Source organism: Lynx rufus, unplaced genomic scaffold, assembly GCF_022079265.1.
Source record: "Lynx rufus isolate CCGP_SWC_20201006 ecotype Redwood Valley unplaced genomic scaffold, mLynRuf1.p SCAF_10, whole genome shotgun sequence".
NCBI lineage: Eukaryota > Metazoa > Chordata > Mammalia > Carnivora > Felidae > Lynx > Lynx rufus.
In genome coordinates, this window is record NW_025814824.1 from 50,244,954 (window position 1) to 50,272,484 (window position 27,531).

Below are 27,531 nucleotides of genomic sequence, written 5' to 3' on the forward strand. Positions count from 1 at the left end.
GAATCTGGAAGCTTCCCTTCCATTTCTGTTTTTTGGAATAGGTTGAGAAGAATAGGTATTAACTTTGCTTTAAATGGCTGGTAGAATTCCCCTGAGAAGCTATCTGACCAGGACTCATGTTTTTGGGAGATATTTTGATAACTGATTCAATTTTGTTGCTGATTATGGGTCTGTTTAAATTTTCTGTTTGTTCCTGTTTGAGTTTTGGTAGTGTGTAAGTGTCTAGGAATTTGTCCATTTCTTCCAGATTGTCCAGTTCGTTGGCATATAATTTTTCATAGTATTCTCTAATAATTGTTTGTATTTTTGTGGTGTTGGTTATGATCTGTCCTCTTTCATTTGTGATTTTATCTATTTGGGTCCTCTCTTTTCTTTTTGATTAATCTGGCTATTCATTGATCTGTTCTATATTCATTGATCTGTTCTGTGTTACTGGATTCTATATTTTTTATTTCTGCTCTAATCTTTGTTATTTCTTTTCTGCGGGCTTTGGGCTTTCTTTGCCACGGCCTTTCTAGTTCCTTTAGGTGTGAGTTTAGGTTGTGTATTTGGGACTTTTCTTGATTCTTGAGATAGGCCTGAATTACAATATATTTTCCTCCTAGGACTGCTTTTGCTGCATCCCAAAGGGTTTGGACGGTCATTTTTTCATTTTCATTTGCTTTCATATATTTTTTAATTTCTTTAATTTCCTGGTTGGCCCGTTCATTCTTTAGTAGGATGTTCTTTAACCTCCATGTATTTGGGGGACTTTCCAAATTTTTCCTTGTGGTTGATTTCAAGTTTCCTAGTGTTGTGATCTAAAAATATGCATGGTATGTATGATCTCAGTCATTTTATATTTGTTGAGGGCTGTTTGGTGACCCTGTATGTGATCTATTTTGGAAAATGTTTCATGTGTACTCGATAAGAATGTGTATTCTGCTGCTTTGGGAGGAAAAGTTCTGAATGTATCTGTTAAGTCCATCTGTTCCAATTGTAAGGGTTAAATTGTAGTGTAGGGCTAACCTGTAGCCTTAAGAAATAACAGCTTTGTTTTAACACTGTAGATTAAGAGATAACAGCCTTGTCCTATCAATCAAGGGAACAAAAGTTCAAGGAAAATAAATTGGATTAGTGTTTGATTGGATTGGGGCAAGGGCATGTCTGAACTGTTTCCATCCCCATCTGGGAACTATTTCTTTGTTTTGTTCCCAGGTGATGATAAGACGGGATGTGGTCTATGTGGTCGGCTATAAAAACTCTGTACCCCTGCTGTTAGAGATGCACTCTGGTCTAGAGTGTCAGTCCTGATCGTTTGGCCTTGCCTCTCATTGTAATAAACTTTGTTGTGACTGTCACTGGTGCCCATAGCATTCTGTTTCAGGAGTTGTGTGGATGCAACACAATGTGTCATTCAAAGCCGTTGTTTCCTTATTGATTTTCTGCCTAGATGATCTGTCTATTGTTGTAAGTGGAGTATTAAAGTCCCCTACAATCATGTTATTGTGTATAAATTTATTTATGTTTGTGATTAATTGACTTATATTATTTGGGTACTTCAGCATTGGGGACATAAACATTTATAATTGTTAGCTCTTATTGATGGATAGACCTCTTTTGATATAATGCCCTTCTTCATCTCTTGTTACAGACTTTGTTTTAAAATCTAGTTTGTCTGATATAACTATGGCTACTCTGGCTTTCTTTTGACGCCCAGTAGCATGATAGATGGATTTCCTCACTTTCAACCTGCAGATGTCCTCAGGTTTAAGATGGGTCTCTTGTAAGTAGCATATAGATGGGTCTTCTTTTTTTATCCATTCTGATACCCCTGTATCTTTTGATTGGAGTATTTAATCCATTTACATTTAGAGTGATTATTCAAAGATACTGATTTAGTGTCATTGTGTTATCTGTAGGTTTCAAGCTTGTGGTGATGCCTCTGGTCTTTTGTAATCTTTACTGCTTTCCACTCACAAAGTCCCTCTTAGGATCTCCTGCAGGGCTGGTTTAGTGGTCAGGAACACCTTTAGTTTTTGTTTGTCTGGAATAGCCTTTATCTCTTCTTCTATTCTGAAAGACAGCCTTGCTGGATAAAGGATTCTTGGCTGCATATTTTTCCTCTTCAGCACGATGAGTATTTATTTCCTGCCACTCCCTTCTGGCCTGCCAGGTTTCAGTGGACAGGTCTGCTACTACCCTTATGTGTCTACCCTTGGTGGTTAATGCTTGTTTGTCCCTAGCTGCTTTCAGTATTCTCTCTTTATCTTTGTATTTTGCCAGTTTCACTATATGTCATGGTGTTGATCTGTTTTTGTTGATTTTGAAGGGAGTTCTCTGTGACTCCTAGACTTGGATGTCTGTTTCCTTCCCCAGATTAAGGAAGTTTTCAGGTGTAATTTGTTCAAATAAACCTTCTGCCCCTTTCTCTCTCTCCTTCTTCTTCTGGAAGTCCTATTATATGGATGTTATTTCATTTCATTGACTCACTTAAGTCTCTAATTCTCCCCTTGTGGTCTCATAATTTCTTTTCCCTCTTTTTTCAGCTTAATCATTTTCCATAATTTTACCTTCACTTCTTCTCTCCTCTGCTTCTTCCATCTTCGCTGTCACTGTATCTAGTTTATTTTGCATCTCAGTTATTTCTTAATTCATTGTGACTATTTCTTACGTTTTTGATGTCTGCAGCAATAGATTCTCTGCTGTCTTTGATCCTTTTTTCAAGCCCAGCTATTAGTCTTATGACTGTTACTTTAAACTGTTGTTCAGATATATTGTTTGTATCTGTTAAGAGCAATTCTCTGGCTGTCATTTCTTCCTGGGTTGTCTTTTGAAGAGAATTCTCCTGTTTCAACATTTTGGCTACATTTCTGGCTTTTATGTGTTTTAACAGCTTGTTATGTCTTCCATCTGCAAATTACTACTATATTAAAGAGGGATAATACACTGGCCAGGGCCAGGCACTTCAGGAAGTGTTTTTGGAGTGTGTTGAGTGCACTCTTGTGTTGTGTATTTGGCTGCTGTACCCACTGGTCAGTCTTCTACAAAGCTCCTCCTTACTTGTGGTATGGATTGTTTGGACCTTCCACCAAGTGTGCTTTGATTTGTTCGTTGAAGTAACTCTGGAAGAAAGGAAAAGGTGGGGAACCTGATCCCATAGAAAGTGAAAAATGAAAGAGGTGAAAAAAAAAAAGACCAAATAGAGAATCAAAGAAACTATAAGGCTTAATCCAGAGAGAGAGAGGAAGGAAAATAAAGATGGAGCTTTATAAAAAGTGTAAAAAGAATAAAAATGCCTGAAAAAAATGCATACATATATATATATATATAAAATAAGAATTGACCAAAAATCAAATCAGAAACTATGATCCTGATTCCAAAGGAAAAAAAGAAGAGGGTAGAAAGAAAAAAGAGAGGAAAAAAAAAAGAAAAACAGACTAACATACAAAGCCACAAGATAGTTGTCTGTTGGTGTCTGGGACCAGTGGCTGTGCTCCTCTGGAGGAGGGACTGTCTGGTTCAGTCAGTGTCATTCCCACTCCAGTAGATGAGCAGTTGCCAGATTGCTAGACACGAGGGGCGGGTCTGGTGTAAACCAGTCCCGCCTCCACTGGGGGCAACTATTCTGTTCCCTCAATCCCCACTGTGTTGGTGATGAGGAGAAAAATGGCAACACCCCAGTCTCTCCTCCCTGGACTGGGTTTCTCAAACCATGCTGTTCAGGCAGCCCTTACAGAATAGTGCTGGTGGTCAGTCTTCTCCACAGTCTCCCACACCTCTTAGGCTCTTGGCTAAGATTCAGAACCTGATGTCTTAAGGGGCCCTGTACCACGTGGATTCCATTTTGGTGTAGCACCACTCAGCCCTGCTGGCGCCTGAAGGGTCTTTTGTCCTTGGTGGGGCCATAGACCCTCTTCCCACAGTATTGGAGGAAGGAGACTGTTACCTCTCAGCATGCCCCTGAGATTGCTACTGTGCCCTGGGGCCAGCTCGCTCTTCCCCCCCCAGGCTTGCATACGTGGAAGCTGCAGTGACTTCAGTCCGGCGAAATTTGCACACTTTTGAAAGCTCCTATCTTTGATCTTCAATTCCTAAGGCTGTTTGCAAAGTAGAAACTAGCACTCTCAGTATTTTTTTTCCCCAGTCCATGGTCCAGAGAAGTTTTTCTCTTGTACTAGCACAATACCACAATCCACAGCCTTTCTTTCTCTCCGTTTTGTTTCTCCACAGGAGGGGCTCCTTCCCCTCTGTGCCTACGCTGTTTTATCTCCCCCAGTTCACATAATGCATCTGTGTCCTGCTGAGCTGTCTCCCTTACCTGTGGAGACTTTTCTCTCACTCCACAGATTGATTTCCTTAGTGTTCCAAGTGTTCTGACCTCAATACAACTGTGTTTGAGGGAAGGGAAGGGAAGGGAGATCCCCGTAACCCTACTTCTCTGCCATCTTAACTCCTCTAAAATTTTAAATTTTAAAGGAATGTACTATCTAATTGCCAGGGTCCAGCCCCAGCAGATCCAGGGATTCCCGAAGGATGAATGGCGCCGGTGAAAAAATTAAAAATGGACACAGACAACAGCAGTGTGTTTGGCCGCTTTATTGTGGCAAACGTGGCATTATATTTGTTAGCAATTTCCTTGTAGCATGCGTCATCTATTTTTCTGGCATTACCTAATTCTAAAAATGTTCCTATATGTAATCACCCATTAAGGAACAACATGGTTATTTTCTTGTAATGTTCCCTCCTGCCCTTTGCTTATTGATTAATTTCTTCACATTATTTCATTATGTATCTACGTTTATCTATAATCTATAAAGCATTTGCTTTGCTATTTTCATGAAAGGTCATCTATCTCTCAACACCTCAAGTGGAACACTTACAGGGACAGGACTTCTTAATTGTTTTTTTGAACCATTTGCGGTATAAGGAACAAAAGTTTTTGCTTTGGTCTGGGGTGCCAGGAGGGAGCCAAGAGGACCCTGGGAACCCACGTCTTATGTGTTCCCAGAGAGACAATGTATACCTCGGAACTAATGAACCATTCTGTACCTTAACCCACCAGGTCCAATCATCATCTTGAATGTCTCCTGGGGGCCAGGTGGGCCTAGGGTTGGAGTAACTTGTATCCATAGATACACTCCTTTGTTGCCGGAGTGGGGCTTTCAAATCCATTTGTTCCCTCCTTGGCTGGGAAATATATGGGGTCATCCTTCCTTTAGGTAGAGGAGTCTTTATAGGGGGTGGCAAGGGCTAGATGTAGGGCTGCATGATTTTCTTGGGGAATCTTCTTTCTTTCCCCAGTGGTTCTTTTCCCTGGGGGCATGTCGTGGGCAATTCGCCAACAGACGATTCCCCCAGGTACTTTGATTGGTAGGGGGGCTGCCCTGACCAATGCTAAGGCCAAATTACATAAAAGCAGGAATACAAGAAGCTTCACTGTTGGTGGGCCGCCCTGCAGTCCCGATCCATCCACCGTCTGGGCCCTGCCATCAGGCTGGTTGGAGAGCTTGGCTGCCGGCATCTATTGTTCATAGAATTTTAAATGTTAAAGACTTTTATTTAATATATCCTATTTTGGGAATTCAAAAATGTAAGGAATACTTTACAAATTAAATGTAATTTTAATTTTTAAAAAATAATCTCTTTGCTGTCATAACAGTACTAGAGGTATAGTGTTTTTCTAGTTTACTAAAACTGAAATCATGTTTTTCATTTAGATGCCACCTGGAACAGCAAGACCAGGCTCTCGTGGTGGTACCATTGGGACAGGGGGAGTTCTGTCTTCTCAAATCAAAGTTGCTGATCGTCCTGTAACACAACAAGGTTTGAGTGGAATGAAAACTGGAATGAAAGGTATCTCTTTTAAAAAGACGAGTATATTTTGTATAAGAAGTATCACAGTACCATATTACTGGGGGAACCTGGGTGGCTCAGTTGGTTACTAGTGTCTGTCTTCAGCTCAGGTCATGATGTTGCGGTTTGTGAGTTCAAGCCCCGTGTTGGGGTTGCTGCTGTTACATGGAGCCCTCTTAGGATCCTCTGTCCACCCCCTCCTCAGCCCCTCCCCAACTTGAGGTCTCTCAAAAATAAACAAACACTAAAAAAAAAAATAGTATTGCAGTACCGTATTAGTTAGCCAAGAAGTATAAAGAGGCCATTTTATTCAATTTTTATTCCTTGATTCACAAAATTATGGTGGTGGTTAAATAAAAGTGCTGTGAAAATACACTGTGAACTTTAATCTTCATTTTTCTAAATATGGAGCTTTACTATAACTTGAAGAAATTTGAAATAATTTGAAGAAGAGCTCAGGAATGAAAATTAGGTTTCTAGTACTACATAGAAATATTCTGAAATATTTTTTGATTGTTTCCATATCAAAATGACACTATTAAGGTATTTATGTATTTATGATAAATGAGTCAAGAAGTGTTACTTTTCTAATAATTAATAATCCATTATAATATGTAACTTCTTAAGTAAGGAATTGAAGCTAACACAGTTTTTTACTTCATCTTTCCTTAGGCCTATGTATGTGTTTAAAAAAGCATAATGGTACACTTATGATTCAAAAATTGGTCTGTGATACATACAAATCAAAGCATGGTAAACTGCTTTATAATGAGTTTTTTATTTTCTGTGTTTGTGACAGATGACTTATCAGGGATGAAGATATTCTACTGGGACAAAATTAATTATAAGATATTATGCTATCTTTTGTAATATAGTATGCCATGCCTTTCAGGAGACTTAAATTTTTTTACTTTATTATAATACCACTTAGCTCACTAAATATTAAAAAACAATTATTTAGGGGTATGTGGGTGGCTCAGTTGGTTAGCATCTGACTTCGGCTCAGGTCATGATATCACGGTTTGTGGGTTTGAGCGCTCTCTGCTGTTAGTGCAGAGTCCACTTTGGATCCTCTGTCCTCTCTTTGCCCCTCTCCCACTGGTTCCCCCCCTCTCTCTCAAAATAAATAAACTTAAAAAAAAAAAAAAACCAAAAAACACAATTTTTTAGAAATGCTTGCTTGATATCAATACTGTGAAGAAATGTCAAAATTATATCATTGTCTAGTCTTCTCTCCCTCTTCTGATCATAGACCTCACAGTTACTACTCTCTATCCTTACTTTTTCCACTTTGCAAGGTCACCTCTCTCAAGGTTTGGACATTTAACCTAGGGGTACTTTCTTAGTCCTGCTGAAATAACTGAAATAAGATCATGTTTCTAAAAAAAGGGTCTCTAAGACAAATTATGAAAAATCATAATCTCTTGCATTGAGAAATCCACAGTCTAAATCTTCACTGTGCTTTATGATAGTTAATAGCTACTTGTAGCTATTTAAATTTAAATTAATTAAAATTAAATAGAAGATTCAGTTCTCTGCTATCATCAGCCACATTTCAAGTGTTTAATAATTCCAAGTAGCTGCTTTATTGGACAGTGTTGGTATAGAATATTTCCATTGTTGCAAAAAGTTCTATTGGATAACCCTGTTCTAGACTTTTTAAAAAATATTTATTTATTTTGAGGGAGAAACAGATTGAGAGAGACTGCAGGGGTGGGGCAGAGAGAGAGAGAGAGAGAGAGAAAGAGAATCTCATGCAAGCTCTGCACATGCTCACGAACCATGAGATCATGACCTGGGCTGAAATCAAGAGTCAGCCACTTGACTTGTTGAGCCACCCTGGTGTGCCTAGACTTTCTTAGATTGAGTTTGCATTCAGTTAACCTGACCTGTAGAGTGTACTTCCTGTCTTAACACCCCTACCTTTAGTCCCATTTTTGTGATCTTAATTCAAGTTTCCATTATGTTATGATGCGAAGATATTAGTTCTCTTTTCCATTTTTTTTTTAAGCAGGCTCCACGCTCAACATGGGGCTTGAACTCATGACCCTTAAGATGACAAGTCACATGCTTTACCAACAGAGCCAGCCAGGCACCCCAGTTGTCTTGTCAATTGATTCAGTCTGTCATCTTGATTATCAGATTTATTGGGGCATAAATAAGGACTCAACAGAATTGTGGAGTGTAATTGTGGTTGTGCTTTGGCTTTACTATTTTGGTGGTATTTCCAAACTGAACACTAATAATTAAAAAAAATTTTTTTAGGTCCCCAGAGGCAAATTTTAGACAAATCTTATTATCTTGGACTTCTTCGGTATGTTCAATAAACATTTTTTTTCCTATGCATGGTCATGAAGTTTTAACGCTGGTGCTTATTAAGATAGTTAGGTGTCTGTTGATTTTTAAGAATTATTTTGTGTTATAATTTCTGGTTAATTTGGCTGTGCTACAGAATATATGAGATAATACAAATAGGTCAAGATTTTAAATTGTATTTGTTTACATGTGTGTGAATTAATTTATGTCAAGTTCACTATCATAATGATAAGAATCATCTTTTATTATGCTTCTTTCACTAACTACTATGAAGTATATTATTCATACCACTGAAATGTCATCAGTTGTATCTAATAAGAAAGGGAAAATGCATATACTTATAATATTTTAGTGCAGAGTTTTACATAAATGTATAATTGGTCAGTTGCCACAAATGTAACCTAATTTTAATTAATTCATGAAGTTCATTATGTCTCTAAGAATGAAGCTCTAAATTGAGAACTTTTTTCGTATTCTTTATCTACCTTTTTTTGCTCAGATGTCCTACTGTTCAGTCTTCATTTTTCTGCTTTATTGTATTTTGTTCTTGGCTCATCATCTATATCTTTGTCTACTATTTCCATTGCATTTAATCCATCCTTCTATCATGTCCTAAAACCTCTGTTTTCTTTTTCATTTCTTCTGCAGTCTTTTGTTTGTCAATTATCAGGATCCTTTATGGGTCTCAAACTTCTAGAAGGCAATAGAGAGAAGTGTAGGTTTTCCCCACCACTCCTTAATGCTAACATCAGCATGAGGCCAGCACTTATATAGCATCTCTTCATATCCAGCCACTTTTTAATCAAAAGAAAGAAAGGATATAGAGCTATTTGTCAGCATTGCATATCCTCACTTTTCCAGGATTTGTGCTTTTGTATCAAAAAAATGGGTCTAGGTATTTTTGTAATTGTTTGACTCTATAGCACTAGTTCTCAACTGTCCATGATTTTTGCCCCCCAGGGAACATTTGGTGATTTTTGGACATATTTTTGGTTGTCACAGCTAGGGTTGGGGGTGTGTGCTACTGACAACTTGACCAGGGATGCTGTTAAGCATTGTACAGTGCATAGGATAGCCCTTCCCCACTGCCAGAGTATCCTTTACTGACCTAAACTGTCAGCAGTGCTGCTTTTGAGAAGCCCCACCTTAGAGAGTAGCAGGAGCTGTGAGGATGACAATTAGGCATCTAGTTGTGTCTATAGATTGTTATTTTGACCAGGCTTACATTCTGGTCCTATTTCATATTAATGATCAGAGAACCTATTTCAGTTTCTTATCATTTGGGATATGCCTCATTTTAGTCAAACAGGCCACATAAATTGTTTTTCTTTTTTTAGTGAAATTTCACAAAACCATTTATATTATTGTTACACATTTATGAAAAATTTGCTTGACTAGAAAGGCTCTTTTCTGGATTAGGATTATTGCTGACTTTTTTATTTCTTTCCATTTAGAAGTAAAATAAGTGAACTTACAACAGAAATTAATAAACTTCAGAAAGAAATAGAAATGTACAATCAAGAGAATTCAGTATATTTGTCATATGAAAAGAGGTGAGTAGTTTTGCAGTTAAAATTATGCAAGGTCTTTTTAAGAGCAATATTCAATGTAATATGCTTCAGAAGTTTAATACTAAATTTGTAATTATACATAATGTTTATAATGTTCTTATTTAGGTGTTTATGAATGTATTTGTTTTATGCTTACAGAGCTGAGACTTTAGCTGTTGAAATCAAAGAGTTTCAAGGACAACTAGCAGACTACAATATGGTATTTGCCCTTTTCTGAGATTATTTTGAATATTTCCATTGTTTTTTGCCACTTTAAAAATATATTATTTTAGATACTAAATAATACATGAATATATGCTTACGGTGAAAGATTGTAACAAGGGAGAGTATAGAGATTAAAGCCTCCCTTTGCTTTTCCCTCATTTTTCTCACCAGAAATCATTTGGCCTAACAGATATGTATTCTTCCAGTCTTAAGAAAATACATTTACTTGCAGATACATATTTTCCCTAACAGTATTAAAATAATCATTTTAAAAGTAGCTAAAATTTATTGGGTACTAACTGTCATTTCTGTAAAAAAACATTTTATCTCTCTATGGATGGTTTTTATTATGAAATATTAAAAATTTTAATTATGTAGTGCGCAGATTCTACCTCCATTCTTGTTTCATCCAAAATACAGTGGTTGCCTTCTGCCAAAATAGAGTATGTAACATAAACATAGTTCCACCAAGGATTTTTCCTAATGTTTACTTTCTGAAGAAATAATCTCCTTGGCTTTGTTCATAACTGTCGCAATCTTTGGGGTGGTCTTGGCCCCATTACACTTTCTAGTGTCAGCATTTTCTTTCTTCTAACTCTGTAGGTGCTCTAGACGGCAATGGCATTTGGTCTTAAAGGGGAAAACTTTTATCTCACTTCTGTTAAAAAATAGTGTTACATAAAACAAGAAACATTCTATCATAATCGTTGGGTAAATTATGCTATACCTACTTGATATTGTTATATTGTACTTATAAACAAATTTTGCTGCTTATGGAATACTGTACTTCTCAAATCTGTTTAACTGTATAATCCATAATGAACATTTTGTAGAGCCTAGTATTCAGTACAGATTTTTTTTTTTAGTAATGTTTTGTTCTAAATATGAGGAAGTTTTTTATAAAATATGAAGTGACATTAGATAAAATCATTTAGCTGTACTGGAATGCATTAGGTAAATTACTTATGTAAAGATATTAATGTGTGAAATAGGTTGTTTGCAGGTATAATGACCTAACAACTGATACAGGGAAAACATTTAGCTGATATCTAACATATAGTAAGATCTCAAATGTTAGAGTTTATTAGTACTTACTATTCATATCAGAAGTGAAATATTCTATAAACTAATACATAGTACATTAATAAAGCTTGGTGTTTCAGAAAAAATTATACCCAAATAATTTGCTTTTAATAGCCTTCCTATTCATCCATTCATCCATTGATGGACATTTGGGCTCTTTCCATACTTTGGCTATTGTTGATAGTGCTGCTGTAAACATGGTGGTGCATGTGTCCCTTCGAAACAGCAAACCTGTATCCCTTGGATAAATGCCTAGTAGTTCAATTGCTGGGTGGTAGGGTAGTTCTATTTTTAGTTTTTTGAGGAACCTGCATACTGTTTTCCAGAATGGCTGCACCAGCTTGCATTCCCAAGTAGCCTTCCTATTCAAATTCTGGTTCCACAACTTGCTGAATTTCTTTATCTGCTATATTTAGAACTCTGCATCCCAAAGCAACAGAATATACTTTTTTTCAAGTGCACATGGAACCTTCTCCAAGATAGATCACATACTGGGTCACAAAACAGCCCTTCATAAATATACAAGAATTGAGATCATACCATGCATACTTTCAGACCACAATGCGATGAAGCTTGAAATCAACCACAGGAAAAAGTCTGGAAAACCTTCAAAAGCATGGAGGTTAAAGAACACCCTACTAAAGAATGAATGGGTCAACCAGGCAAGTAGAGAAGAAATTAAGAAATATATGGAAACAAATGAAAATGAAAATACAACAATCCAAACGCTTTGGGATGCAGCGAAGGCAGTCCTGAGAGGAAAATACATTGCAATCCAGGCCTATCTCAAGAAACAAGAAAAATCCCAAATACAAAATCTAACAGCACACCTAAAGGAAATAGAAACAGAGCAGCAAAGACACCCCAAAACCAGCAGAAGAAGAAAGATCACAGCAGGAATAAACAATATAGAACCTAAAAAAACTGTAGAGCAGATCAACGAAACCAAGAGTTGGTTTTTTGAAAAAAGAAACAAAATTGATAAACCTCTAGCCAGGCTTCTCAAAAAGAAAAGGGAGATGACCCAAATAGATAAAATCGTGAATGAAAATGGAATTATTACAACCAATCCCTCAGAAATACAAGCAACTATCAGGGAATACTATGAAAAATTATATGCCAACAAATTGGACAACCTGGAAGAAATGGACAAATTCCTAAACACCCACACACTTCCAAAACTCAATCAGGAGGAAATAGAAAGCTTGAACAGAACAGACCCATAATCAGTGAAGAAATTGAATCAGTTATCAAAAATCTCCCAACAAATAAGAGTCCAGGACCAGATGGCTTCCCAGGGGAGTTCTACCAGACATTTAAAGCAGAGATAATACCTATCCTTCTCAAGCTATTCCAAAAAATAGAAAGGGAAGGAAAACTTCCAGACTCATTCTATGAAGCCAGTATTACTTTGATTCCTAAACCAGATAGAGACCCAGTAAAAAAAGAGAATTACAGGCCAATATCCCTGATGAATATGGATGCAAAAACTCTCAATACGATACTAGCAAATCGAATTCAACAGCATATAAAAAGAATTATTCACCATGATCAAGTGGGATTCATTCCTGGGATGCAGGGCTGGTTCAACATTCGCAAATCAATCAACGTGATACATCACATTAATAAAAGATAAGAACCATATGATCCTGTCAATCGATGCAGAAAAAGCATTTGACAAAATTCAGCATCCTTTCTTAATAAACACTTTCAAGAAAGTCGGGATAGAAGGAACATACTTAAACATCATGAAAGCCATTTATGAAAAGCCCACAGCTAACATCATCCTCAGTGGGGAAAAACTGAGAGCTTTTTCCCTGAGATCAGGAACACGACAGAGATGTCCACTCTTCACCACTGTTGTTTAACATAGTGATGGAAGTTCTCGCATCAGCAATCAGACGACAAAAGGAAATCAAAGGCATCAAAATTGGCAAAGACGAAGTTAAGCTTTCACTTTTTGCAGATGACACGATATTATACATCGAAAATCTGATAGACTCCACCAAAAGTCTGCTAGAACTGATACATGAATTCAGCAAAGTCACAGGATACAAAATCCATGTACAGAAGTCAGTTGCATTCTTATACACTAATAATGAAGCAACAGAAAGACAAATAAAGAAACTGATCCCATTCACAATTGCACCAAGAAGCATAAAATACCTAGGAATAAATCTAACCAAAGATGTAAAAGATCTGTATGCTGAAAACTATAGAAAGCTTATGAAGGAAATTGAAGAAGATACAAAGAAATGGAAAAACATTCCGTGCTCATGGGTTGGAAGAATAAATATTGTCAAAATATCAATACTACCCAAAGCTATCTACACATTCAATGCAATCCCAATCAAAATTGCACCAGCATTCTTCTCGAAGCTAGAACAAGCAATCCTAAAATTCATATGGAACCACAAAAGGTCCCGAATACCAAAGTAATTTTGAAGAAGAAGACCAAAGCAGGAGGCATCACAATCCCAGACTTTAGCCTCTACTACAAAGCTGTCATCATCAAGACAGCATGGTATTGGCACAAAAACAGACACATAGACCAATGGAATAGAATAGAAACCCCAGAACTAGACCCACAAAAGTATGGCCAACTAATCTTTGACAAAGCAGGAAAGAATATCCAATGGAAAAAAGACAGTCTCTTTAACAAATGGTGCTGGGAGACCTGGACAGCAACATGCAAAAAGTTGAAACTAGACCCCTTTCTCACACCATTCACAAAAATAAACTCAAAATGGATAAAGGACCTGAATGTGAGACAGGAAACTATCAAAACCCTAGAGGAGAAAGACCTCTCTGACCTCAGTCGTAGCAATTTCTTACTTGACACATCTCCAAAGGCAAGGGAATTAAAAGCAAAAATGAACTAGTGGGACCTCATGAAGATAAAAAGCTTCTGCACAGCAAAGGAAACAACCAACAAAACTAAAAGGCAACCAACGGAATGGGAAAAGGTATTTGCAAATGACATATCAGACAAAGGGCTAGTAGCCAAAATCTATAAAGAGTTCACCAAACTCCACACCCGAAAAACAAGTAATCCAGTGAAGAAATGGGCAGAAAACATGAATAGACACTTCTGTAAAGAAGACATCCGGATGGCCAACAGGCACATGAAAAGATGCTCAACATCGCTCCTCATCAGGGAAATACAAATCAAAACCACACTCAGATATCACCTCATGCCAGTCAGAGTGGCCAAAATGAACCAATCAGGAGACTATAGATGCTGGAGAGGATGTGGAGAAACGGGAACCCTCTTGCACTGTTGGTGGGAATGCAAACTGATGCAGCCACTCTGGAAAACAGCATGGAGTTTCCTCAAAAATTTAAAAATAGACCTACCCTATGACCCAGCAGTAGCACTGCTAGGAATTTACCCAGGGGATACAGGAGTACTGATGCATAGGGGCACTTGTACCCCAATGTTTATAGCAGCACTCTCAACAATAGCCTTTCTCTTATGGAAAGAGCCTAAATGTCCATCTTTCATTCATTTCAAAGAATGAAATATGGCCCTTTGTAGCAACGTGGATGGAAGTGGAGAGTGTGATGCTAAGTGAAATAAACCATACAGAGAAAGGCAGATACCATATGTTTTCACTCTTATGTGGATCCTGAGAAACTTAACAGAAACCCATGGGGAAGGGGAAGGAAGAAAAAAAGAGGTTAGAGTGGGAGAGAGCCAAAGCATAAGAGACTCTTAAAAACTGAGAACAAACTGAGGGTTGACGGGGGGTGGGAGATGGGTATTGAAGAGGGCATTTTTTGGGATGAGCACTGGGTGTTGTATGGAAACCAATTTGACAGTAAATTTCATAAAAAATATTTAAAAAAATAAATTTCTTTCTCTGCAAAATGCAGATAATATCTACTTTAGAGAGTAATTGTTAAAATTAAGTGATACATATAATGAGTCCAGAACAATGTTTGGTGGAAGGCAAATATGTTAGCAATTGCAATCATTGCCTAACTTTTTGAAGGAAGCTTACCTGGTGTTGTGTTTGTGCCTTACCTTGTTGGCTTTGTTGTTGTTGTTGTTGTTGTTGTTGTTGTTTTTAATTTTTAGAAGACCAAGAAAATCATTTTGTATTCTCACTGGTATAAATTTGTAAATCTGTTAATAGGCTCTCTGCTGCAGAAAAGAGAGTGACCGACATTCCCCAAACTTTTTGTCTTCTTTAGACACTCCTTTTAAGGCAAACATCTTTTCAAAGCAGGCAAAGCTCACTTTGCCACCCTAAAAATGTGACTGGCCAAATGCATAGTGTATACTTAGGTAGCTCAATATTTGTTTTTATCTTAGAAGATAAAATACACTATAAACAGTAGCCAAATTATGGAAAGAGCCCAAATGTCCATTGACTGATAAATGGATAAAGAAGATGTGATATATATATGCAATGGAGTATTATTTAGAGATCAAAAAGAATGAAATCATGGGGCATCCAGGTGGCTCAGTCAGTTAAGCATTGGACTTCAGCTCAGGTCATGATCTCGTGGTTCATGAGATCGAGCCCCACATTGGGCTCTGTGCTGACAGCTCAGAGCCTGGAGCCTGCTTCGGACTCTGTGTCTCCCTCTCTCTCTGTCCTTGCCCACTCACACACACTCTCTCTCTCTGTCTCTCAAAAATAAAATAAAACATTAAAAAAAATTTTTAGGGGCGCCTGGGTGGCTCAGTCGGTTAAGCGTCCGACTTCGGCTCAGGTCATGATCTCGCGGTCCGTGAGTTCAAGCCCCGCGTCAGGCTCTGTGCTGACCGCTCAGAGCCTGGAGCCTGTTTCAGATTCTGTGTCTCCCTCTCTCTCTGACCCTCCCCCGTTCATGCTCTGTTTCTCTCTGTCTCAAAAATAAATAAACGTTAAAAAAAAAAGTTCTTTTTTAAAAAAAATTTTTTTTTAAAAAGAATGAAATCATGCCATTTGCAACAACATAGATAGAACTAGAGTGTATTATGCTAAGCGACATAAGTCAGTCAGAGAAAGATAAATATATGATTTCATTCATATGTAGGATTTAAGAAACAATAGATAGAACATAGGGGAAAGGAAGGAAAAATAAGATAAAAACAGAGAGGGAGGCAAGTCATAAGAAACTCTTAAATACAGAGAACAAACTGAGGGTTGTTGGAGGGGTGTTGGCTGGAGGGATGGACTAAATGGGTGATGAGCATTAGGAGGGCACTTTTTGGGATGAGCACTGGGAATTATATTTAAGTGATGAATCACTAAATTCTGCTCCTGAAACCATTACTACACTATATGTTAACTGGCTTGGATTTAAATAAAATTAAAAATAATAATAAAATTAAAAAAGATAAAATATTTAGAAGTAATAATAATTAAATGACTACTCATTGTTTTAAGATTGAATACCTATTTATGAATTATAGAGAAAATTTATGAAGACTAACAGTGTTTTTTTTTGTATCTTTGTTTTTAGTTGGTAGATAAACTTAATACCAATACTGAAATGGAAGAAGTAATGAATGATTACAACATGGTAAGAAAATTTAAAAGTATAAGTAATAGATTTACATAGATCATATCACCCAAAACAAAGCATTTATATCTAGAAATAGTTTGATAAAACCTTACACACTTTACAGATAGGTATTACTTTGATCTTAAATATTTCTATTATAGTTGACTTCCCTTAGTTGCATTTTTTTCCATTAAAGATTTTAAAGTAATCTCAATACCCAATGTGGGGTCCAACTCACAACACCAAGGTCAAGAGTTGCATGCTTTACCAACTGAGCCAGCCAGTGGCCCCTTAGTTGCTCTTTTTAAATTTCTTCTATTGGTCATATTTCCCTAGTAGATGCTTTAGTATCTTTCTACAAGGCCATGTTTGAATTGGTCTCACACACAGCGTTAGTTAGGGAGTCTTGTCTATATTTCCTTACATATAAATTAGTTTGCAATACTTTTGGTTCAGTATTTGCACAAAAGGAACTGACTACTCACTGGAAATACAGTTGCACTTTTACAAAGTTTTATAAGAAAGAGAGAAAAGTCAATAGTTATATAATGCCAGATATAATACTACTTTTTGATTGATAAATGATATTTTGTGTTCAGTGTTCTTAGATTCTTTGGTAGACGACAAAAGGATAGAAGCTAACTTATTTTGATTATAAACATTTAGGAGAAACTAACATACATATAGCTTATAGTTTATATAACTTACAATTTCTTTATATAACTTTTATATAGTTTATAATATGGCTTAGAGCTTATACAGTCAGACTATTCTGTGAAAGCATAGAATTTATAAAATGACTTTCTAAATTAGAGTTCTAAAAACATGATAATTTCGTGAAATTAGTCTTAACTTTAGAACACAGGAAAATTCCCAACTTAAATATATATATATAGATATATTTATATTTATATAGATTTATATAAATCTATATATATAATCCTATATAGGGTTTTATTTTTGAGTAATCTCTGCACCCAGTGTGGGCCTTGAACTCAAAACCCCAAGATGAAGAGTCATGCACTCTACCCACTAAGCCAGCTGGGCACCACTAAAAGTATATTTTTCATGCCAAATGTAAAATGTGAAAACCTCTTTATGTGTTTTGTCAGTTGTTTGGGATAGGTCAAAATTCTAGGCTGAATATGGACAGGTAGAGTCACATAGGAGTACTCAGGGTAAAATTCTGAATAATTTAAGAATAAAACTTGCGTTGGCCCTTAATTCAGCATATTACTAATCAACTGTTGAACAGCCAATAAATATTAGATTCTGTTTACATAAATTAAGTTTATGTTGGATTATTTGATAGATCACTAAAGAACAGTGAATATTTTTGGTTTGAGATTACAATGCCTGTGAAAAAGACTTCCTTTTCCAGGGGTTGTAGTTCGGTCAGTGAAATAAGTACCGTATTTTTTTTTTTTAAACTTTGACAGTGGCGTTAGGATTATGATAATCTCTCAAATTGTTTATGACCAGCATACCTTTTAAAGAAGTAGCTCAGTTGAATGGTAATTTTTATCACTAACTTCTGTGTTAACTCTTTATTCAGCTTAAAGCTCAAAATGATCGAGAAACACAAAGTATGGATATCATATTTACTGAAAGACAAGCGTAAGTACAATCCATGTAGAAATCAAACATTTACAAGTGAACTGTATTAGGCAATTTAACTTTGGAGTCCTTTATTTCCTTATAAATTTTCTCATTTTCTTCTGTTACATTTTTTTATTTTAAAAATTTGAATATTTGCAAAACAAATTTTATTGTTTATACATTTGTTATCTTCATTTACCACTAAGAAGCCAAATCCTGTATAAATAAAATAACTACATAGATTAGATAAATAAAATTTCTGTTTTAAGTACTTTAAAATCTAAGTTGGATGAGAACATCTCCATCTCTGCCACTTTTAATTTTATTAATTTTATTTTATTTTTAATTTTTTTAAGGTTTATTTATTTTGAAAGAGGACATGAACAGGGGAGGGGCAGAGAGAGAGAGAGAGAGAGAGAGAGAGAGAGAGAGAGAGAGAGAGAATCCCAAGCAGGCTCTGCTGTGTCAGCGCAGAGCCTCACTCAGGCTTGGTCTCAGGAACTGCGAGAGCACGACCTGAGCCAATATCAAGAGTCAGATGTTCAACCAACTGAGCACCCAGGTGCCCCTACCACTTGTAATTTTAACCTGAGCTTTTTAACTATTTTGAATTATGATATTTAAGTCCCAGCCTAATAAAAGGGACATTATTAGTGGGCTATTTATATTATTTCATTATTCAATTATTAGTTTATAATTAATAGTTATATTAATGCATATATATATATATATATATGGATCTTTATATATAACATGTTTAAAGAACATGTGGCAGTGACAGCAATGTCTACAAAGATGTAGATGTGATGTGGTTATCTTAGTCCGTTTGGGATGCTATAACAAAATACCATAAACTTAGTATTTTATAAACAACCAGAATTTGTTGCTCACAGTTCTAGAGGCTGAGAAGACCAAGCTCAAGGCACCAGCATGGTCCCATTCTGGTGAAGGCCCTCTTCATGGTTCATACCAGGCATTTTCTTGCTGTATCCTCCCAAGGTAGAAGGGGTCTGTGGGATCTCTTTTATAAGCGTGCTGATCCTATTCATGAGGGCTTCAGCCTCATTACCTAGTCAGTACACAAAGACTGCACCTACTAATACCTTTGGGGGTTAGGATTTCAACACAAATTTTGGAGTGACATAAATATTCAGATAACAGCAGTTAACATAATTATTCTTCCTTGATTTTTAGCCTTAATTAAATACTATCTAAGGCAATGCAAACATAAAAAGATAAGCTATTATTATACACACACCCCATACATATTTTGTCTCAGAATTTTATCAGTATTAATCTCTTTGAGAGCGAGGATAATAAGTAACCGTAATTACTGAAATTCTGTAACACCACATATACTGTCCTATTACTTATGCACGTAGAGTAAATATTTGATAAAGAATAGGATGTTTACAGGTAATTTTAAAACATTTGGAAGATAAATATAGTTTTTCTGTTGATTAAAAACAAAGCATCAATCTATCGTTTGATGCTGTTATAAAGTGTGCCTTAGAAATTACAAATCCTGGAAGTCCCTTCACATTTACAAAGCAAATTCCATATTTATGGTGACCAGGTTGTTACTAGAAAATTTTCTTTTTTACTGTTGTTTTTGTTCTGGTTTTAAACCATTTAGCAAGTATTTATCACTTACCATACATAAAATACTCTCCTAAGTACCTAAGGAATAAATAATAAACTGTAGTCCATTTATATTTTATAACGGACTTTGATAAAAAAAAAACTATATAAAGTGTTTTTTATAGAGTTTAGAACCTTTAGAGTCTAGAACATTTAGGTCCTCATTTATTTCCTCATTTATCTGCAGTTGTATAATATTCAAGTCAGATTTGTATATATTATATGTACATGTTTTATAGATATTTCATCCAGAAAGATAACTCACAGATTATAAATTTAAGAATGCCACAGACTTTATGTCTATTAGGTTCATTTAGTTGAGGAAAAAGTTCTTAAAATATGGTAGTTTGTCCTGAAATGTGAGAAGTTTCAAACTTAATATTGGCAGTTTGTAATTGAGGCTGAGTGAAATTGGTTCTCCTGACCCTGTTAAGCAGAAAATTAAATTAAGAACAAAAGTTACCTTCAAGAAGTTTCCTTTTATATGCAGAGGGATAGACTTCATGTGTTAATCAGATGGTCAACATCTCAATAACACAAGGCTGTATCTTGACCACATTCAAAGGGAACAAGTAATTTCATACCTTGAGAAGGCAAGTCTAAAAACTTTTTTTCATTCTCTTTTATAGTACTACCATTTAGTGATTTAGTGTGGTGACTAAACCATCTGGTTTATTATGTAACACCTATTCATAATAAGTTAGTTATATTATGCAGCCTTAATATATTACTACAGCATTAAGAAACTTAGTTTTAATTTAGTTTCACATGCCAAAAAAAAAAAATTTAGTTTTGCATGCCAATATTCAATTATAAGAGTTTTAAGAAAATAGATGTAGTTTGCTCATGTAGTATTTCATTTTACTACATTTTTTTCAGTATTAATATTTGCCTCTTAGGAAATAATATTTTGGTAAAATAATAGCTTTTTAGAAAAAGGTGCATTTTTGGGAATGCAGCCTGGTGCAGCCACTCTGGAAAACAGTATGGAGGTTCCTCAAAAAACTAAAAATAGAACTACCCTACGACCCAGTAATTGATCCACGGGATACAGGTGTGCTGTTTCGAAGGGACACATGCACCCCCATGTTTATAGCAGCATTATCAACAATAGCCAAAGTATGGAAAGAGCCCAAATGTCCATTGATGGATGAATGGATAAAGAAGATGTGGTATGTATATACAATGGAGTATTACTTGGCAATCAAAAAGAATGAAATCTTGCCATTTGCAACTACGTGGATGGAACTGGAGGGTATTATGCTAAGTGAAATTAGAGAAAGACAAATACCGTGACTTCACTCATATGAGGAATTTAAGAGACAAAACAGATGAACATAAGGGAAGGGAAACAAAAATAATATAAAAACGGGAAGGGGGATAAAACAGAAGAGACTCATAAATATGGAGAACAAACTGAGGGTTACTGGAGGGGTTGTGGGAGGGAGGATGGGGGTAAGGGGCACTAAGGAATCTATTCCTGAAATCATTGTTGCACTATATGCTAACTAATTTGGATGTAAATTTAAAAAAATTTAAAAAATTAAAAAAAGTGCATTTTGTTTCCATAATTATCTCTTATAATTGAGATTTAAAACAATAAAGTATAAATGATATTATCTAGTAAGAAATTTTACATGTAAAACATTTATGTCCTTTATTGAAAACATGTTTCTATAAACACAGACAAATATACATTATAAATAAGTGAGTTCTATTTGACAGGGCATATATATATCATCCTTAACAGTTTTTATTTTCCTCATTAGACATTTGAGCTGAATTTACTATTGGTATAATGGCTATTCTGCAGAATATAACATATATCTACATTATTTTTAGTTTCTTTTTTCTAAGAAACTATTAGGTGCATAGGCATTTTGAGAAATGACACAAAAATAAAACAGTGTATTAAACGCTTATGTTCCCATCTCCCAGCTCCATCAGCTCATATCCATTCCTGCTCCATGCAGACCTCTAGGCACTCACTACTGCCTTCCCTGTATTACGATGAAGAAGTTCTAAAGATATTGTATTATTTCATCTATAAATGTATTTTATTTTAGTGTTTTAGAGATGTTCTCTTCTCTAAAAGATATAGATAAATACACTTAATTTCCACCCATATGGAAGGTAAAAATGATGGATTGTTTTTTACAGCTTTTAATGCCACTGTTTGCATTAAGTTGTTAAATTATGATTGCAGCCAACTGAATTAGTAAATAATAAGAATTAGTAAATAATTAACTTCAGACCCTTCCTATAATAGTTTAAGGCCATTCTTGTCCAAACTACATTTTTTGGACCATTAATGTGCTATGAACTCTTTATGGGCATACTTCAAATAAAGGGTTTTGTTGTCAAGTAAGTTTGGAAAATTCTTAAAACTTGGTTCTTGAAGAGCAGAGTACTTTAGCTTAGTAGAGTTTCAAATAAGTCATATGACAAAGAATCTTGTTTCACTTTGTTTAAACTCAGTATTTCCTATAGGAATTCTGTAGTAATTTGTCCATGTACCTTTTCCCCCCTTATAAATATTTCTGGGCATTTTTCTGGAAATTAATATTCTGTAAAACAATTTGGGAAACATTGCTCCATCTACAGGATCCCAAACAGCTGTGCCTGGACCATCGGAAATTTCTCACGTCCAGCCAAATTCATTTGAATAGAGTTCTCCTAAGAGAGGGAAAAAAATAGATTTTTAAAAACAGGATTCACAGATACTTGTGATAGCCACTTTGGAAGCCACCATACTGTTCATTTGTGACGATCATGCATTATGGTGATGGTCTTTCTTTATAGACAAAATCGGTACTTTTTTTTTTTTTTTTTTTTGGAAATCAGTAGTAACTTGTTAGGGATTGTGCTTGGACATTGTGCCTGGGCTTTAAGTTAGTACTAAATTTTCAGGAAATTTATTGTGCTAATTCTGGAAGCATTGAAAAAATATTTTCCAATTCCATGAATTAATTCTATGAGCATAAAATCAATCTTAGTCTGTTGTATATTTAAGCTTCTTCACTTTGACTTCTCATATCCAAAACCTTTATTTTTCACTTACTCCAGTCAATAAATGTTAATATAATTTAATATGTAGTGAATCAAATATCTGGGCTAATATGAGAATCAATTCATTTTAATTAATGAATAATTTACTTTAGGTCTTTTTCTTATTAGGATGTATGGTCTCCTGAATACTGCTGAGAAAAGTAATGCTTCTGTTGTAACTGTTAGCTACCGGATAATGTCATTTACTATATTTGCACATACTTGCTCAGTACCAATGAGAAAAACATGATTTTATGATATTCATGTGTTGTAATTAATATGAAAGTACTACTAGCCACAGTTTGGTATGTCACATGCCTAATCTTTATGTCTAAACTGTGAGTGAGCCAATAACATTTTTAAAGAATCAAACATTGAAGAGAATTAATTTTCTTCACATAATTCATGAGTATCTATATATTTGTCTTCAATAAACCCATCATCGTCTATTACAAATGAATGTAGTTGTTCAAATATTACTGTAGTTTCTTCAGAGTTTGTATGTGAGGCCTGTGAAAGAGAACTTGAATTTCCAGTAAAACCATCTTCATAGGTTTCTGCTTCATGCTCTTCCAGGCGATGATGATTGTAACTAAGCAGAAAATTATACCATATTGGGCATTTGATAGCAATAAAAATGAGGAATGAAGTCATCAGTACAGTGACTACCACACCGAGAAGAAAAGCCCAGCTTTTTCCAAGAAGTTTATGTTCTTAATTGGAATACCGAGAAAGAGAGAGAGAGAAAGAGATTTTGTTAATTGACAAAAATAAAATAATCATAATTACATGTCCTAATAACTCCATAGTATTGGTATTAGAAATAAACACACATTCTAATTTTCTTTAAACAAAAGTTACTAAGACTACAGTAAATTAAGATATTTCATAGTGTGGTGAGAAAATACCTTTTTTTCAAAATAGCTACCTATCTTTGCAGATACTGTTTATCAATTCAACTTAAATCATTATTGATTTATACCTGTTGAGAATTGTTACTTAACCAGTCGAAAGTAAGGCTCAGAGAAGTTAAATAAGTTGCATTATGGCATTGGATGGTAACTGGCAGAACCTGGTTTGGAAACCTAGTATTTTGTAAATCTTTTGTTGAAATGAGGAATTGTTCTTTTACATTGTTTCTAGAAATTTAAAATTCAGTTTATTTAGTCTACTGCCCCAATATTAATATTTAAGACCAGTACATTACCTGAATTTTTTAAGTTGTTCAAAGAGCTGTTAAATGTTGAATTGTTAATGGACTGAGAGTGGTTATAAAGATCTTCATTTATAGGTGGAGAAAACTTTGAGTAGCATTCAGAATTGTATGGTACAGTTGTGATACTATAGCGTTTCAGGATATCTGGGTAGGCACATGTGGTGATGTTCTCATTTTCTGGTAAATCAGAATTAAGATTTGTTACGGAAAATAGGATTAATAATATTAGTAAATTTTTATAGCTAACATAATTATTTTTACCTAGAATTTTTGGTAATGACCTGTCGTCATTAAAGATTATAAGAAAGAAACTCTTATATTTGCCTAGCAACACTATAAGGGAAAGATTCATATTCTTGTTTATTAAGTTATTTTATGAATATAGTTCAAGTGTAATATGTTTATTGTTTAGTTTATGTATTAAAGTAAAGATGGTACGATTAAGATTGTGGTGAAAATTGATCACAGGCAGAGCATGGTTTGCAGTTAAGCAAATAGGGCACCTGTTTTTATCTACTCTCTGGCAGGATATCCTAAGAAAAGGAAATACCTAAAAAAAATTACTCTTATGTATTCACACTGCAAACTTAATACATGAAGTGATAGTATCATTTCACATATATAGAACATTTAAAATTTTCTTTTTTGGGGCGCCTGGGTGGCGCAGTCGGTTAAGCGTCCGACTTCAACCAGGTCACGATCTTGCGGTCCGTGAGTTCGAGCCCCGCGTCAGGCTCTGGGCTGATGGCTCAGAGCCTGGAGCCTGTTTCCGATTCTGTGTCTCCCTCTCTCTCTGCCCCTCCCCCGTTCATGCTCTGTCTCTCTCTGTCCCAAAAATAAATAAACGTTAAAAAAAAAAAAAAAAAATTTAAAATTTTCTTTTTTTTTTTTTTTTTTCCTGAAAGGCAGAGGAAGAACATCTATTCAGCAATTACTTTTTATTGTTTCTTCCTGCTTCCCTTAAACAGGAATAGTTTCTTTTTCTTTAAAACATGAAGTGAGAGACTTTCCTGGGGTGGAACAATCAAAAATCAATCACATTTTGGTTTTGATTATGTTAGCTTACCTAGTGTCACATTTGAGGTGTTCAACCATTTCTGCAAATTCAGTAGACTACAAGAGCAGTTCCATGGATTTCCATATAAAATTATTAATTCCAGACGAAACATTCGTGGTACATCAAAATAGCTTATCAAATTGCCTTGCAGATTCAGAAGTATTAGGTTTTTTAGAGGCACAAATATATCAGGATTCAGTTGAAATATTTTGTTTTGACAGAGATGTAACTGTTTTAGTTTATTTAAGCCTATGAACGCACCCTGTTGAATTATGTGGATGGAGTTTGTACACATATTTAAAATTTCTAGGTTGGAGAGGTTACCAAAGCTGTTATTATATAACATAATGATATTGTTCTCAATCAAATAGAGTTCAGTGAGTAAAAAATAGGTCTGTAGAACCCTTGTGTCTGTAACATTCAGAGAAATTTGGTTATAACTGAGATCAAGTATAGTAATGTTTTTATTGATATCCACTGGAATTAACGAATAATTCATTTCAGTGAAATTATATTTGACTTCCTAAAAAAGAAAAAATCAGAAATTAATTAGGAAAAATATTAACAGAATTTCCCAAATTTTCATATCCAGGTAATTAGATATTTAGGAGAAAATAGTTTTAGGAAATATTTCCTCTCTAATATTTGATGTTACAATGTAAAAAAGGTAAAGAAAATACTTTTATTTCTTTATCGGGATGAAATACTGAAGATTAAGGAAATTCTGATACATGTAATTGAGCAAAGATCTTCTAGTTTACCATATATACTTTATGTTATTACAGAAAGAAAGACTATGGGTGTAATTCCATTTATGTATGTGGAAATACATGGCAAATAATAATTCTCTTATTTAGTACTTCATTTGTGCAGATTTTATAATGAAATTTAAAATTTGTTGTTTTTAAAAATCAGAGCTACCAACACTAGGGCTATTAAATCATTCAGAAATATTACTCAAGATATAACTCTATAGAATTAACAGCTCAAAGTTTCGTGTTTTAAAAGAAAATATTTATTGGGGCACCAGGGTGGCTTAGTTAAATGTCCAACTCAACTCTGGCTCAGGTCAAGCAGCGTCCTGGGCTCTGCACTGGGCATGGAACCTGCTTAACATTCTCTCTCTTCCTTTCTCTCTGTCCCTTCCCTGCTTATGTTCTCTCTCAAAAAAAATGAAAATACATACTTTATTAATTTTTTTAAGTAATATCTGTACCCAGCATGGGGCTTGAACTCATGATCCCAAGATCAAGAATCATGTCCTACCGACTGAGCCAGCCAGGTGCCCCCAGAAAATATTTATTTTATAACAGAAATTGAACCATGTATTGAATTTAAGAGCCAGGAAGCATGAAGAAGTGCTTTCCTTATTTGGATATAGAGCCAAAAAAAATAGTTCTTATTTTGACTATTTTTGCAATTGAAGTATCTCCCTAAAAACAATAATGTAACAGCAATAATTTTCCTCATAAATATATGATTTTAAAAAAAAAAATTCCTACATTTTAAAAAGTAGTGTTTGGGGGTGCCTGGCTGGTTCAGTTGGTAGAGCATGTGACGCTTAATCTACAGGCCCTGAGTTTGAGCCCCACTTTGGGAGTAGAGATTACTTAAAACAAGACAGTGGTGTTTATGTCCTGAAACTAATCTCACATTTTATAGTGAAAACTTTTAAAGAACTAAGTTAAAAAAAAAAAATGGGGGCACCTGGGTGGCTCATTTGTGTCCGACTCTTGATTTCGACTCAGGTCATGATCCCAGGGTTGTGGGATCAAGTCCCATGTTTGACTCCATGGCTGAGCATTGAGCCTACTTGTTTCTCTTTCTCTCTCTCTCTCTCCCTCTCCCTCTCCCTCTCCCCCTCTCTCCCCCCCATCTGCCCCTTTCCACCACTCGAACATGTGCTGTCTAAAATAAAAAAAATAAATAAAAAGCATGTGTTTTCAATTTATAAAAAAAAATTTATAGGGGCGCCTGGGTGGCGCAGTCGGTTAAGCGTCCGACTTCAGCCGGGTCACGATCTCTCAGTCTGTGAGTTCGAGCCCCGCGTCAGGCTCTGGGCTGATGGCTCAGAGCCTGGAGCCTGTTTCCGATTCTGTGTCTCCCTCTCTCTCTGCCCTTGCCCCGTTCATGCTCTGTCTCTCTCTGTCCCAAAAATAAATAAACGTTGAAAAAAAAAAAATTTATAGACTGCTTTTGTCAAATTAGAATCCAGCTTACATATCACAGATTTTGAATATAGACAGCTAAACATTTGGTTGTGATAGCTTGGATTTTTTTCTTTTATTGTCTTGGGATATTTTACTAAATGTACAGAAAGTATACCTTTGAAAATATTGGTTGTAAAAACTTACTGTTCTAGAAGACTGGCTGTTGTCTGATAACAATAGCATGGAGAGGGGCCAAAACAAGATTGTGATGCATGTAGTTTTCATATCGCAAGCCTGATAGAAAAGAGAGTA

The 27,531-nt window shown here is 35.4% G+C and overlaps 2 protein-coding genes across 2 annotated transcripts in view; one reads left to right on the forward strand and one right to left on the reverse strand.

Annotated features, from left to right (window-relative positions):
• The window catches only part of IFT74 (intraflagellar transport 74), an 89,833-nt gene that overhangs the window by 9,056 nt on the left and 53,246 nt on the right, over positions 1 to 27,531 (forward strand). The window contains exons 3-8 of the mRNA XM_047065100.1: positions 5,700 to 5,835; positions 8,101 to 8,149; positions 9,606 to 9,704; positions 9,861 to 9,921; positions 16,467 to 16,526; positions 18,064 to 18,125. Of these exons, the coding sequence (XP_046921056.1) occupies positions 5,700 to 5,835; positions 8,101 to 8,149; positions 9,606 to 9,704; positions 9,861 to 9,921; positions 16,467 to 16,526; positions 18,064 to 18,125 (467 nt within the window). The remainder of the gene's footprint in view (positions 1 to 5,699; positions 5,836 to 8,100; positions 8,150 to 9,605; positions 9,705 to 9,860; positions 9,922 to 16,466; positions 16,527 to 18,063; positions 18,126 to 27,531) is intronic.
• On the reverse strand, positions 23,143 to 27,513 carry LRRC19 (leucine rich repeat containing 19). Its single transcript, XM_047065112.1, has 4 exons — positions 27,424 to 27,513; positions 25,079 to 25,592; positions 24,004 to 24,189; positions 23,143 to 23,509 (listed from the first exon to the last, which is right to left on the reverse strand). Exons 1-4 carry the CDS (start codon positions 27,502 to 27,504, stop codon positions 23,181 to 23,183), a joined length of 1,110 nt encoding a protein of 369 aa, XP_046921068.1. The 5' UTR covers positions 27,505 to 27,513; the 3' UTR covers positions 23,143 to 23,180.

What these genes read in the sequence shown, in the direction of transcription:
- LRRC19 (XM_047065112.1), bottom strand. Translation starts at nt 27,504, where the DNA reads ATGAAAACTACATGCATCACAATCTTGTTTTGGCCCCTCTCCATGCTA. An exon ending in ACAGCCAGTCTTCTAGAACA is followed by an intron (nt 25,593 to 27,423) that starts GTAAGTTTTTAC and finishes TTTCTTTTTTAG; the next exon opens with GAAGTCAAATATAATTTCAC. An exon ending in GAACAACTTAAAAAATTCAG is followed by an intron (nt 23,510 to 24,003) that starts GTAATGTACTGG and finishes ATTCCAATTAAG; the next exon opens with AACATAAACTTCTTGGAAAA.